This window comes from Gymnoscopelus microlampas (genome assembly GCF_963454915.1).
Source record: "Gymnoscopelus microlampas genome assembly, chromosome: 20".
Taxonomy (NCBI): Eukaryota; Metazoa; Chordata; class Actinopteri; order Myctophiformes; family Myctophidae; genus Gymnoscopelus; species Gymnoscopelus microlampas.
The window spans coordinates 34,902,166-34,918,446 of record NC_139957.1 but is presented as its reverse complement, the minus strand read 5'-3'; the positions used below and the strand labels follow the sequence as shown (position 1 = coordinate 34,918,446).

At 43.5% G+C, this 16,281-nt stretch overlaps 1 protein-coding gene across 2 annotated transcripts in view; it reads right to left on the bottom strand.

The window, feature by feature from the left end:
- The window catches only part of akt1 (v-akt murine thymoma viral oncogene homolog 1), a 50,478-nt gene extending 35,833 nt beyond the window's left edge, over positions 1-14,645 (bottom strand). Inside the window, exons 1-2 of one of the 2 annotated variants that reach the window (XM_084043900.1) lie at positions 14,390-14,645; positions 6,572-6,744 (exon numbers count right to left, since the gene is read on the bottom strand). In XM_084043900.1, coding sequence (XP_083900026.1) covers positions 6,572-6,617 — 46 coding nt within the window. In that variant the 5' untranslated portion in view covers positions 6,618-6,744; positions 14,390-14,645. The remainder of the gene's footprint in view (positions 1-6,571; positions 6,745-14,389) is intronic. The other variant, XM_084043901.1, reaches the window with a different exon arrangement.
- Between the last annotated feature and the right edge of the window lie 1,636 nt (positions 14,646-16,281).

Genomic DNA, 16,281 nt, shown 5'->3' with positions numbered 1-16,281 from the left:
TACATACACACACACACACACACACACACACACACACACACACACACACACACACACACACACACACACACACACACACACACACACACACACACACACACACACACACACACACACACACACACACACACACACACACACACACACACACACACACACAAGTATAACATATATCCAAAGTATAACATATTCTTAAAGTGGTTAAAATGATTGCTACGCTAATTTAGTAACTGATTGTAACTAATTTAGCCGGGGACCCCCTGGTGCCCCCCAAGGACCCCTGGGGGTCCCCGGACCACACTTTGAAAACCAATGACCTAGAGCCCTTGGTTGTTAGGCATCTCTCGGGTGTTTGCCGTTTTGCATCATCACAAACAGTTTGTTGCTCAGGTGATGTTTGTCCTTCATAATACTTCAGCCCTGCCCAAGCTCCTACTCTCATAAACGTCCAGCAGAGATGGAAGAGCGTGGTTCGACCTTTCGGAGTGGTTGTAGGTCCTGATAAAAGCTCTGTCCATACCATATGGTCAAGCTCTCTGCCAGGATGCTCTGAGGAACTTCTGTCCTTGACAAATAACCAATCCTACATACAGTTTGCATTCTGTACACTACACACGCACACACACACACAAGGAGCAATAATAATAATCATATTATTATAAATAATAATAATAAAATCCAAAAGTGACTTGTTGACTTCCCCCGTTGGGCATCGACTTGTTTGACCCATTTATTCCTGGAACACCTATATGTTGTTATACCTTTCAATCTGGGAACACCTCTGTATTTTGGTTAATGCCCTACTTACTGCATAACAATGACTTGGTGCTAATTCTTTAGAAAAATATGTATGTGATACTAATTACAACTGCAGTATGGTTTGCATTATTTGATAACAGTAAATCATGTAATAATATTTAATACCATAGTAATACCATCAAGCAACTTCATTAAACTAACTACCGGCAGTTATTATTCAAACTTGCCCACCCAAACTCTTTCCACTCCCGATAGCAAGCTGAATGAGGCCTATCGTGTGTGTGTGTGTGTGTGTGTGTGTGTGTGTGTGTGTGTGTGTGTGTGTTTCTGTGTGTGTGCGTGCGTGATGGATAAATGGCAACCTTGCCAGTGAAACTTGGACTACAGCTGCAGCAGTGCTGTTTTATGTACTGTACGCACATACTGCAGTTTTGAGGAGCGTGTGTATTTCAGCAAGAATGTGTGGCCCACAGCGGCCATAATGAAGGGGTGTGTAGGAGCCTGGGTGAGCCTCGCGGTGGACTTGGCAGCTAGTCAAAGTCCTGAGGCGGTCAGCATTGCTGCGTCATGAGACAGAACCTTAATCAGGTGGGTCTGCTCCTTTGAAGTGCAAAACACAGGAGCACACACCCACACCCAACGTTTCCCGTCAAGAAAACCCATACTAAAGCAATGCATGCAGTCGAATCAAATACCATGAATACACATTATGCAGATTGAATTGCAGGAGGTCTTCTCAGGACACAAATAATTCAACAGAAGTAAAAAAAATATATAATTATAATGACCACTGTGGCTAGTGCCATACAGACACACATTGTTATTCTTCTTTCTGCCTCTCAACACCACACGTCATACACACACACACACACACACACACACACGCAAAACCACTTTCCTGGACCACCAACATGGTCACAGAGGTGTCTACCGGTCACATGGCCAGCGTGGAGACCAATCAGCTGACGAGCTCTTGACTGAACCACATGAGGGTCTGAGTGGCACGTCGCACAGAACATCCACTTTCCTGAGGCAGCCCGGGTCACTGAGCAATGTTCTGGGAACCTCACAGAGATGCTGCTCAACTTCTGTTCTCTCTCTCTCTCTCTCTCTCCATCTCTCCCTCTCCCAGTGTGTTTGCAGCTCTCCCTCCCCCTCTCATGGACTCAGAGCCAGCTGAGCGTGCCACCCAAATCCAACAGTTGTTGCGGCCTTCGTTAGCCTAACGAGGGGGCCGGCTCTTTATACTTGTCAGAGAGCAAATGAGTCAAATAAACAAGAGCTGGGAGAGAGGGGAGGTCAAGCAAGCGCGATTCTGTTGAGCTTCACTGGGTTCTTGGCCGGAGCGCTTCCCCTGGAATCTAGGGAACCCGCAATCTGCCTCTTTGATGTCGGATGATGCTCTGGCTTTAATGGAAACTTTAGAAAAGCACACTTGCAAATAAAAATAACACTCGGGATTGGCCTCCGCGACCACTAGAGGCCGTAGGCATGCAGGCGCATTCAAACAACGTTGGGTGCAGCATGTGAAGTATCCGAAAGGGAAGTATCATTTTGGGTACGCATAACAACGGGTTACGATAGACAACAACAAAGCTGCAGTGTTGTTGCAAGCCTCTGCTTGCAAGGCGGTTGGTGCATGTGGGTACTGGGCAATATACTTCTGCAAAAATGTGCTTCGCAGTGTAAACAGTGCGAGACACACACACACACACACACACACACACACACACACACACACACACACACACACACACACACACACACACACACACACACACACACACACACACACACACACACACACACACACACACACACACACACACACACACACACACACACACACACACACACACACGGCTGCAACACTAGTTTGTCTTGCCTTTACAAACTAGTCCTTCCAAAACAGATACCCCTGGTAAACATTACTAGCACTAAAGCATATCCCAGTCAGTGTCTGTCAATGGTCCTGATACACAGAGATTAGAGCCCGACCACTGCCAGATTTTTGGGTCCAATGCCGATCCTCCTAATGTTGGAGAGCAAGTGTGAACATGCGAGCACACACGCACATGACTATGACACTAGTTTGTCTTGCATTTACAAACTAGTCCTTCCAAAACAGATACCCCTGGTAAACATTACTAGCACTACAGCATATCCCAGTCAGTGTCAATGGTCCTGATACACAGAGATTAGACCGACCAATGACCAATTTAGAGAGCCCCAGCCAATCCAATTACTGATGTTTTTACCAATAATTTGCCAAAAAGTGCTAAATATTGTAAGCAATTTTGAAAATCTCATATGTTATTAACTTACCTGGCATACCTATTTTGTGCTTGTCATTTTAGGTGAAAGTTTTTGTAAAATTCAAAAAGAAAAAAAAGGATTGGCTATTTATTATTGTGAATACCGATAACTCTTTGACAATTAAAATGTTTTAATTAAGATTATATATTAAACTTCAATATCTGAAAAGAACATTTAACTTCGAATTTTAACTGCTATTTTAGCATTCTGGCAGCACAGGCAACAAAGTAATCTTTTTTGTTTTGTTTATTATGCCTATTTAAAACTCAGCTGCATAACGGCTGATAGTCAAATAATGTCTGATATATTGCCCAAACCGATATATCGGTCGGGCTCTAACAAAGATACCACAGGGGGTTGGGGAGAGAGTATGAAAGCATATCCTTCTGAATGAGGTCATCGTCCTGAGCTGAGCTTACAGAACACAACAAGGCTGAGAATCTGGAACTTGACCGTGTACATAGTCCTACTGGATTTATGGGGTACCGACAGAGACGATGCTTGCTCCAACAATTATTTCCAACTCTATTGTTTGCCAGGGATAGGAGCCCCAAAGAGGCTCATGCTCGCATGTTGAACACGACTCATCGGGCAGGAACCAAAGGGGGACAGAGAGTGGCGTGGATGTTCTCAGCTTCCACGCCCGAGTTGTTCAGCCCTCCGTGCCCGTGTCTGGCTGGCGCCATGGGATCCAGTCATGACGTGGCATCATTAAATGGGCATTAACGGAGGGCAAAGCCAACAGTACACACCTTTATTAAGTCCCTTAAGAATTTAGTAGAGACCTGGGCCACATTAATGTTGGAAGGGAGTTTAAGATTGGCCGTGCTTTTATAAAGAATTAAGTTAGGAGTTTAACGCGCACATGGAAGCAATGATCAGGCTGAACGTGCCAGGAATAGGCATGAGCCATTTATTATTACACCCACACAGTGAAGTGAGTCACTTGGGTGGCACTGCCACGGCTACAGGGCTCCGCTACAGGTGCAACACAGGACGAGAGTGGCAGAGCGGGGCCGGGTGGCCGAGGTGATGGACAGCGGGACATGGCCACTGCAGGCTCACCTTCTGTGCCGTGGCTCTGGGGCGAAGGCAGCGTGACAGTGACGCGACACTAAACGCCTTCCTGTCAAGGAGGCAGGCGGACGCCCCTCCAATAAAAACACCAGCGGCTCTGGGTGACATTTCACAGGGCACAGCTGCTGGGCTGCGACAGCATGCCAACTCACTACTCCTCAAGGCTTGTTTGTTTAGCGTGTGTGTGTGTGTGTGTGTGTGTGTGTGTGTGTGTGTGTGTGTGTGTGTGTGTGTGTGTGTGTGTGTGTGTGTGTGTGTGTGTGTGTGTGTGTGTGTGTGTGTGTGTGTGTGTGTGTGTGTGTGTGTGTGTGTGTGTGTGTGTGTGTGCATTTAATGAGCATGGTATCGTCCAGCTTCGTAACAAATTAGAGGGTTTTTCAACCGGTCTAGTGTTTACTCTAATAGTTACCTTTTACACTATATACTCTTAGAATCCTCCCTCCTTATCAATAGCGAGGAAAGGTGTGGAAAAATGGACGCATGCCAAATGTGTCGACATTACACAGGCAAACGGGAAGGCAAAAGTGATACACGTTTACTCTCGGTGCGAGATAACACCTCATGCAGGACAAGTCTCTGTTGGTGAAGTCAGATAAATGTAGTTCCACATATTTCCTATTCTTTTCACCTGAATACAACCACGCTGACATTTGCTTTACAGCTGCTCGTGCTCCAGACAAAGAAATCTGAGATTTCACATTAATTTTTAAATTTTCTCCATTAACTCATCACCAGCACCACGTCTCATTCTTCATGTTGTGCCTCAGACGCAACATCACCAGGCCAGAGGGTCTATTGAGGAGAAGTAAAATTTTACTATAAATCAATTAACTTGAAATGAATACATTTCAATAACATAATATTATACTGTATATATACTGTGTTTTACAGTTATGTGTTGTATTATACACATATCTATATATTGCGCATATATATATATATATATATATATATACACACACACACACACACACACACACTGTATATAATGACAATTATGACAATTTGAGTTCATTTACATTAAATGGGCGTCCATGGTCTAAATAAATTCAATTTGGGGATCCGTCCTCGACTGACACACGTGCGCTCGCTCGCGCGCGCACACACACACACACACACACACACACACACAACTCGCACAACCCCCCCCCCCGGCCTAGGACCACCTGAGCCGAACCTGGCCGGCCTCGTTCTAACACAGCAGCTCGTTGTGCTCTCACCCCATGCTTTGGGGAGGGGGTACAGTCGTCTACCCTCCCCTAGTGACCTGTTCCCCTGTCACCTTGTCCTTAGAGAGTGGTTCTCAAAGTGGGGTCCTTGGGGTGGTTCCAGGGGGTTCCAGAGTGTCCCCAGCTAAATGATTGATAGTTAAGAATGAAATGGACCCTTAAAAATGTCTAACTCAGAGAACATTCAGAGTTATGGGGGTATGTGGCCTAATCCCTAATGCATACCAAACTGGGGGTCCTTGAAATTAAAACGTTTGCAGTAGACACTAGATACCAGGGTTCTCTTCTAAGCCCAGGGACATTGATCCGTCTGTGGTCCTGGAGGAGTTTCTTATCCTTCTTTGCCCCTGGTTAATGCTGGGGCGGGGGGCAAGCCACAGTCAAACAGGCCCAGTTAGTGTGCACACACAAAGCTGCTCAAAGCCAGCAGGTATGTGAGGAATGCCTCTTCGTCCAAACACAACAGGACTCATGCCCGACACAGCCACGCCACACCACCACACACCACTGTCAAAGCAGCTAAATGGGGCCCAATGGGGACAGCATGAACCAGAAGGCTCTTTACATTACAGCTGGCTTACTGCCTCTCCAAATGGAGTGAACCTGGAATCAATCAACTCAGAACTATGTCCGTCAGGTCAGGCATTCCTGGTGCATTTTCAAAACAAAATTCAGTCTGTCAATGCTGTGCGCTACAGTCCGAGGACAGGCCCACAGGAGGTAATGTGGATTTTGAGAAATGTTTGGAATATCTCAATGCAACATACTAGCCACAAGTATGCATATAAAACATATTAAATATGAATGTACAGTATATTCCATAATGCACTGCTCGTTTTACAGCTGAATTACATTTAACATCCATGATTCAATCCATAACATCGGTATCAACAAGGAAAATGTATGCAAAAGTAAGTTCAAATCTCATTATATTTTGTTTTCTTTGCCAGTTTAGTTAAGCTTTAAGTTTAGAAATCAGGTACATATGGTATACTGAAGCACGCACAACTCTAATAATCTAATTGTAAGCTATACATGCATACATCATAGATAATAACTTATGTGGATTTCTTTTTATAACAAGATGAAGTTCAGACCACTTAAAATTATTATTAAATAATAAATTGATGGGAAGCTATTGCCGATATGTCAATAGAGCCTTATTCCATTCTGTTTATCTACTCATTCACCTCTTTTATGCAGCCATCCCTCCTTGACAATCACCACATCGGTCATGTTGGTGGATCCAGGATTCTGATGGGGAGAGCTACAGCTTTGTTGCCCGAATGTCTTTCACTCAGCCCTGGCAGGAGCTTGGAGATGAGGGCCTGAGACTCGGATCTGCCTTCTCAACAGCGGTTACCTATTGGTCAGGGAGAGAGTAAAAAATTAGCCCCATATTGTGGTGAAAGATTTTCTTTCCACTTTGTCTGAATATTAACCTCCGGGTCAACACAAAGGAGAGGTAATGGAAACTAGCTGTCACAGTTCTCCATGATCCTTCCTCTCTGCAGAGAAGCTTCAACCACAGAATGGAAGATGTGACAGAAAAGAGTTGCACCAAAATCATTACTGTCGGTCAAATGCCAGGATAAGGCAGCAGGCAGCATTTTACCTGTTAACTACTTAAGCCCCATTTTATAGTTCTTCGGCTATTCAAAAATAGTCGATCTACAAGCTCACAGCGCATGTTGTTAGCTTATTTTTGAAAAAGTTTGAAAAATCTATATATAATGACATGCCCAAAACAGAGACTCCAGGGTTAATGTGGTTCAAATAAAAAAAATAAAAAACTGTACGAGAGAATAACAGTCAAGTCATCTGACCCAAATAGGGAAGAATTTCCCTGTCATCGACTTCCGTTATTCAGCAATTCTAAGTAAAAAGAACGCTATAGGCTACTACTACCATAACCAGAACACTTGACCTTTCAATTCAGTCAGCACTTCATTATCACATAAAGACAGCTTTTGACGCAGTGCAGAAGCAAAAAGACATCAATTGCTATGCTTTTTAATACAAATGTCACATACTGTACCAGACAATCTCTGGCCATCGACTGAAATCAATTTCTCCACTGCGGCGCCATCATAGCGACTAGTCTGTGCCTCATCCAGCTGACTGGTGGGGACAACAGGAAGTGCAAGGGGCTATTGACAGACTAGGAGTCAGTCACATCTAACTCAGGCCCAAACATATCCGCCCTTAAAAGTGCTATCGATTAGGGCTGTCACGATTACAAATTTAAGTTGACGATTCATTGTCACTCAAATAATTGCGATTAACGATTTAATTTGTGTTTGGCATTGAACATTGGAAGCCTTCTAGGCTTTGTAATCAAAAATTGCACGGAGAAGATATGACAAATAACTGAAATACACAAAGAAATTATTGACATATTTAATCATTTTTAAAATTTGAAAATGTGCAAAAATGTTTTCAACGTGGAAATGATTATGACGATTATGCAAAAATAATTGTGATTATCTAGAATAATTGTGATAAAACGATTATGTAATAATTGTGACAGGCCTAGAGTCAGTCACACCTAACTCAGCCCCAGGCCCAAATATACCGGCCATTAAAAGTGCTATCAATGTGCCCCAAACTGTGATTGTGCTCAATTGTCTCAATGTTCTGTCTCAACGACTGGCAGTGAGTTCAGCTAGGCTATTTCTGCTCTGAGTTTTTGTTTTATTTATTGCCCTCCTGGGCGTGTGGTAATTGTCCACAAAGTCATCATTGGGAGTCATCTCTGGATCTCTGAGAAGGATTTGGAAAGCACACTGTGTCCAATTCAAACTGGGGAGCACACAAACCGTTGCTGGAGCACTCTGGCATCTCAGCACGTACTCTCTTACACAGACATATACACATTATATACACACTGGGCTACATCACACAAACAAGCCAAAGCGCACGCACGCAGACACACACACACACACACGCTCACGCACACCACAGCCAAAAAAGCAACGCATACACAAGGCCGGCTCTGGAGCCACAACAGAGCACTGCTGTTTTAATGGAAGCGACCTGTTGCTACTGCGGGCTGTGTGGAAAACGCTGGTCCTCTGCCAGCGCTGCAGCCCAGCAGCCACTGAATGAACCCAGTACCCTGTCAGCGGGTCACATGGTCTGAGGGCCTCCGGGCCGCAGCCCGCCTGCCTGCCCTGCTGTCAGTCCGCCTTTCAATCATTCATCATTCTGGCTCGGGCTCCGGGGGCCACCCCATTCAATGCAAATCAGTGTCATGCAGCGAGGATGCCACACACGGTGACAGTGGACCAGCCACAGAGGACAGTCCCATCATGTGTTTATGACAGAAGGTAAAGAAGAGACAGCCAGGGCCCATGTGTGGACAGGAGAGCATCATTTCTTCATTGTCGTGATCTGATGAACTGCATGTTATGATGTAAATCAGTGATTCTCAAACCTTTTTAATGTCAAGGACCCCCAGTCTGATACGCATTAGGCCAACTGCCTCAAATTGTATCAAATTGCCATTTGATACAATGTTTTATCTCTGGGACCCCAATCTGAACGGTAAGATCTTCAGTGTTAATTTAACACTGAGAATGTAACTGGGCATTTGGTTACATGAGTACGTACTCTTGGAGTTACAATACCTGTATGGGTCCACTGTTCCTATCAATGATTTAGTTGGGAACCCCCAGAACCTCCTCAAGGACCCCCTAGGGACCCTGAACCCCTTGTTGAGAAACTGTAATGTACTGTGCGTATGTAGACCATGGGTTCCCACATGTGTACGACTATTCACACGCAGATAATAGTCCTTAAAGCTACAAGTTTATGTCCGCTGTTTCCCTTTTTCACCAGAGAGAGGTATATGCAACCATGTCCAAACTACAATGAAGACGGCACTGGTGCATCTTGTGTAAAATCCAGCATGCCATCTGCTTCAGATAATTTGAGATTGTCAACCAATGGCAATAGGTGTCCTACCCGACACCATGGTCTAAAAATGTCTCAATGGAAGAATAAGGAGACCACCTCCAACCACTGCAGATGTGCTAATTGTGTTGTTTTAACAAATGCTACCTTATAGATTGATAAAAAATAATGTATATTGTACTGAATTGAGCTCTAATGCATAAGGCAGGCATAATTGTAATTGTTTCTTGTTGTTAACAATAACAACATAACCTACGCCAGTAGGTAGTAAGTAAGCAAGTAGTTAAGTCCAAAACCTAAACCTTCATTTAGTCTTACACGTCTGTCTTGCCAAAACATTATATCATATCAAGGCATATCTAGAATAAGGGTTGCCAAACTTTTCAGGCCACGACCCCCCAAAATAATCATATTTGAACTGGGGACCCCCCATCCTGACAAGCACTTGGAATTGTAGGCATTACACTTAGTTTGTCTCGGTTCCACATTAATTAAAAAGGTCTTAAAAGTCATTAAATTGTCACTTTAGAAATGTGCAGAATATAATACTTATACTGTATGTTGGGTTGTTTACTGTTGAGTGAGAAAGCAATGTTGCACATTAAGCTAATCATCTGGGGACCCCAAAAATAATTTTGGGACCCCCAGTTTGGGAACCATTGATCTAGAAGAGGAAGTGTCACCAAAGCCTGACCTGGGATTCAACACATGCAATGAAAATTATGATTGCGGCATCACGCAAGAGTGCACACCACTCACTAGCCGAATTAAATCATGATCAGCATTATCCATCATTGAGTTGAACTTGAGCGTTGTCATTATTCCTGAAACAACTTCATGAACTGACAGTGAATGCTTTTTCAATCTCTGTCCCCTGGCATCATGTGCATTACCTAATTTATAAAGAGATACCGGTCTCTTGGTCAATTTATCTGCCATTGTTTAACTTTTTGTGGATAAATCGGTTTCGGCAACTACGCAACCTGGTGTCCCTATTTTAATCTAAGATCTACAAGTTCACACGGCATTGAATTTTTAATGGGGCTTAAGTCGTTAAATAAGTTATTTTTAAGTGTATTTATTTTTTTACGGTACTTGTTTGCTTATAAGTTAAATGTTCTGCAATAGAAACTAATTAAAATTAAAAGTTTTCCAAATTGATTAGAACATTTTGCATTTTTGACAAAATATCGATCAAAACATCGGTAATCAGTGGTCTCTAGGACACTCATTTTTTGTTTCCACCACGCTCTGACTTCTCTGGTGTGATATCCTCTTAGATTTACAACATTTATAAAGGAAATGGATCGCACTCAGAGTGGCAAGAGTGAGTTCTCTCTTTTATCGTTTCTTACATGTCAAAAGAACAAACGTTTCGGCTATCCAGCCTTCGTCAGTGTGCAGAATAAGGGGTGTCTGCTTCCTTTTGAGGAGGAGGTGACAGACTCACAGTGTACAGGTGAACATCACTACTGATCACTTTACGTGAAGATGACACCCCACGCCTGGAAGGTGATTGCGGATCATGAGGACGGATAGACATGGTATTAACTCACTTCTCAATATGTAAACATACAAAAAACATATAGTATATTTCCGTTTGACAGTATATACACAAATACAAAACTGCATAACTCTAACAACTAACAATTGTCGCTGGGGACATAGGGCATGACTGCCGTTCATAAATCAGCTTCGACTGTTAGAATAAAGAAACTTATTTTATACTGAACAAAATACCATATACTGTATGTGGATGACATGAGGGGAATGGCGGTGCCCAGATTTATCCCTATAATATTTATACATTTTGAGGTTTTTAAACCATCATTTTACAAAAGTGTTAGAAAATTGCAAGTGACCAAGCAAAACGCTTTTTATTGTTGGGTCAAGGCCGGTGCCATTGTCCCGGTGCCAATCACAAGAAAGAAGACATGTTGCATTCTTCATTCATGCCCAGGGGAAAAAGAGTTATTAAACAGTGTATCCAAAATCATTCCCTTTGTAGTAGTTTCTCATATAGTTACCACCTCTGCGGTTGAGCTATGCCTTCTCAATGCCAATACATTTAAGGTCTTCAATTTTGTGACCTTGTTCACAGAAGTGACACGATACGGGCGACGCAGCATCGGCCTGTCTAGGACATTCCAAAATTAAGATCTGACCCAAAAACTTAGCATCGGCCGAGCTCTACCAATTTGCCTTGTTTACATTCTAAAGGGAGATGCAACAGCTAATGCCATCATTTCATAAAGTTGCGCAATGCCTGTGTTCAATGCAATGACGCAGCATCATACTGGCCAAAACAACAGTACAGCTCTGTGACTTTTTTTTACAGGTTTTGGGGCAACAATTGAGTTCTATGATTACCAGATATTAGCTATTTCTTGTTTTGGCTAGATGGACCATACTTGTAAGACATTCTTTAGGTTTGGACTTTCCGCAAGCATGCTGACAATGAGAAAACATCTGTAATGTGCAACCTAAAAACAGGTTGATCTACTGCACACTGAAAAGATCCAGTGTTTTCCTTGAAAATGCTGCAACTGTTTGAAGTGCTGGAATCACTACTGATAATAATATTTTAGGTGCAGCTGAGCTTCCCACCTCAGCTACTGTAACCTGGCAAGTCAGCTATAGGGTCACCGTACGGAATCTACGGATTCTCTATGTTTTGACATGAAAAGCAACTCATAAGTGATCCAGATGGCTTACATTAAAGGCAACTGTAAACTTGCTTCGGAGATTCAAACCGACAAAGCATCACCGATGCATTGCAAGCCCACTCTTTAACCTCTCCCATTTATCAAAACAAAATCGGGAATGCAAACATAATCAGAAGAGTTTAGCCGACCCGCCAAACCACTACACTACCACAGAAACAATCATTTAGTATAGCTGCAGGATGAAGCAACTAGATAAATGTAAACTAATAGCAAAATGCCCCATGTTATCCACTCAAATGGATATAACTAACAGACAGAACATAGGAGATATGAATGGTAGATACCAGGCTGATACCAGATGATTGATATGACACTGGATGATGCTACTTTTCAAGCTCCCCCCCAGCCTCCTTTGGACCACATTAGGTTGTACATCAAACGAGTTTGGGGGTTTCGCAGCTGGAGTCCAGCCTCCAGCCTTCAGCTAATCGCTTGGCCAGTAGGTCAACTTTAAAGTTTTGGAGTTTAGACTGCATTTCTTCTGTGAAACAGAGAGAAAAGGAAAGGTCACGTGATAACAGACGGAAGGGCCAGCGTTGTGCGTATATACCCCTCACAGTGATAACGCATCTTAATTCCCGTGGCGTACAGGCCTCCAGGATGGGTACAATAGGTCTGACTGTGTACAAGGCAAATTTCAAACAGCATTCCTCAAATTCTGCATCGCTACTGGTGGCACATTTGCGTCAACAGGGCCGTTAGGAACTCAAAGTCCTTCCACATAGCAATGGGGACAGGACGACGGTGGTGGTGGTGGTGGGGTGGCGTTTTGACTGACTGGCATCTTCTAAATAGAACAGGGAGGGTCAAACAGTAACTTGCCTGCATCATTTCACCAGCTTGTTGTGTCTTTTCCGGTGTCACATGCTGCCCCCTCCCCACACACACACACACACACACACACACATCCACTCAGTGTGGATGGGGACAGTCTCATGACTCATACAAACAGCATGTTGACACTAAAGGCATAAAAGGTTGCAAAGTGCCAAACCACTAGGGAGACAGAATGCCTTTTATCCTCTCTGCAGGCTTTTTTCAAGCAAACATAACAACACCTAGGAGACGATGACTGAGGAGGGAACAACATGACAAACATTGTTTTGAAATGGGAAACGTGGAATGACTGAGCATCCTTGGCAGACTGTATATACTGTATATACAGTAGCAACAATTCAGAGGACATCATTATTGTCATGGATGTCTTGATTTAAAAAAAAAGATTTGGCACAATGCACAGTGGAATGACTGACCTATGCTGTCAGTGGGACATCCGGTCATAAGTGGGCTAGACGAGGAGCCACAACAAAGATTTGTTCCTGCTAATTTAGACCATTGGGTGCCATTTGTACACTCTCAGGGGTCAAATTAAGGATTTTTTAAAAGGAGGATTTTAACTGTGTATGTACTATGCATCATCCTGCAGTTTCTTGGTAGTTGCAACGATGCTGCAAGAAATACAACGTGGTGATTTCTCAGAAAGTCATTTCCTAAAAGACTTACAATCAAACTCAGCCAGAAATGAATTAATGCTTATACATAACAATATTGGGCGGGCACGCGCGCACGCATGCACGCAAACACACACACACACACACACACACACACACACACACACACACACACACACACACACACACACACACACACTCAAAGGAAACAAAAACTTGATAGCAATAAGAGTTGCTCTCTTCTTGTTGCACATCTGAGGTGCTTATTTTCATTTCCTGTTTGTTCATAATAAATAAGCCATGGTAAAAGAAAAATAAATGTACCTTAAAATAAAAAAAAGGACAGTAGATATTTTGGCCTGAAGGCTATCTATCATGTTGTTGTTGTTGTTGTTGTTGTTGTTGTTATTGTTGTTGGTTATTGTCCAAAATGGTTAATGTTTGAAGGAAACACACTTATTCACTTTGTTCATTTAAAAAAACAACACACACAAAAAAAACAGCAACAAATTAATTTAATTTGAGAAAACTTGTGGTACAAGCTAACCAACAGCTTTTGGAACGAAAAAAACAAAAACAAAAACAAAAACGACAAAAAGGCACCTGAAGTAATTAAAGCACTTGGTTTGTTTTGAAAGGTTTGCATTATTTTAGCGAGAGACAGACAGACATTAAGACAGACAGACAGGAGGAGGAGGATATGGGGCCTAGCAGGGCAGCTTGGGTGAAGCAGCCCGGGTTTGCGTTTACACTTCGTCGCCGACAATTAGCCGATCTACAAGCTCGCCGCGCGTCTCCAAGCCATGCGCGGCGAGCTTGTAGATCTGCTAATTGTTCGGCGGCGCGACACCGTCGCGCGACGCTGAGAGAGAGAGAGAAGAACCGCATCATCCCATGTTAGTACAATGGGACCTACCCTGTCTAGCTGTGTAGTGTCGACCCTCTTGTAGTGTAGTTGTTGCCACCAGCCAGGAAAAAACGCAGGCGTTTATTTACCTGGACGTGGGGAATTCAACAGTGTGTCCGTGTCATTCTTTTAAAGGGAAGCTTGGTTGGGCTTCGGCGATTTATTGAGTTGATTTAGTCCTGGAATAATGTGTGGACCCAAAAAAAAAAGTGCCTCTCATTTACTCCGTTTCTCTCTCTTTGCCTTTCTTCCACTACACCTCCCTCCAACGTTCTGTCTGCAATGCTTCTGTGGCTGAAAAGGCGTCCTCCCGGGTCCTAGCGCCGGCCGGTCGGTCGACCGGGTTCATAATAGTTAGCTGCCTGTCTGTCTGTCTGTCTGTCTGTCTGTCTGTGTCTGTCTGTCTGTCTGTCTGTCTGTCTGTCTGTCTGTCTGTCTGTCTGTCTGACTGACTGACTGACTGACTGACTGACTGACTGACTGACAGACAGACAGACTGACTGCCATCGTGATGTGACGATTGTTGTTGTGGGACAGTCACATGTAAAGTAAAATGCCATAGTAGTGACATCTTCATCTCGTCACTTGTCAGATATAAGTAGGTGCACGCGCGCGCACACACACACACACACACGCACGCACGCACACACGCACGCACGCACGCACGCACGCACGCACGCACGGTGTGTGTGTGTGTGTGTGTGTGTGTGTGTGTGTGTGTGTGTGTGTGTGTGTGTGTGTGTGTGTGTGTGTGTGTGTGCGCGTGCGCGTGCGCGCGCAAGCGCGGTGGCAGTGGCAGCACCTAGTTGTATCTGATGAGTGACGATATGAAGATATATACATACTAGGCCTATCATATTTGAGAGATGCCTATATTATGTGAATGCATGGCTTGCATGCATACATTTCTGTATTACACGTGTTTATAATATAGACACACATGAGGGTTAAAATAGCAGCAGACAAGCATTCTCATAAACTCATCATGTGAACTTATAAGACATTAAAAACATAGTTTTAATTGATGTAGTGATGCTGCCACATAACCTCTTGATGAGGCCCCTGCACCTCACTTCCAAGCCTCTTCTCTCTGCCATTTCCCCTCATTGTCACTCCAGCTGCAACATGTTCCTCTCTGCTGCCATAGAGCAGTGGTTCTCAACCTGTGGCTCACACGATTTTGGGGGGTTCCCCAGATGACAGTTAAGTGACAATTTAAGGACTTCAAAGACTTTTTTAATACTTAAAAAGGAAAGAAAAAGGACCATTACTTCATCAAAAAAGTAATCAACAAACTATACTATACTAACTGGTCAAACAGTGGCCAAATTGTCAAATAATAAAAGAAAGAGGCGAGAATTTTTAAAATAGCCGATCCGTCTTGTGAGCTTGTAGATCGGCTAGTTTCACAATATTTATCTGTGGAACAGTCTAACAAAATGTAACGCCTCAATTCCTGCAATTCAGTGCTTGTCAGGGTGGGGTTCAAATATGATTATTTTGGGGGGTCGCGGCCTGAAAATGTTGAGAACCATTGCCATAGAGCCTACCTCAACCTTGCCAAGCTGTTCCTGTCATACAAACAAACAGGGCTGACCGTGGATAGGCAATAAATGCTGTTGTCGTTTCTCAGCAGTGCTTGCACTCCTCCTACTTGCTGCTTCTCTTTTTTGGTCTAGTGTTATGTTGTTGTTGATGTGTTCTGCTGGCTCAAAGCAAGGTCATTTATACATAGTCGCACGGCCGTGTCGCTTGCCCATCGTCGCCTCGCATTTTACACTTATTTTCTGCAAGCCATACAAGTTCATATGACTAAGAATTTATTAGATCAAAGGAATCTACAGAGTTCTCCCATCTAGTCTGTCAACTTGCTAGTGGACAAAAATGTACAGTGCATGCAT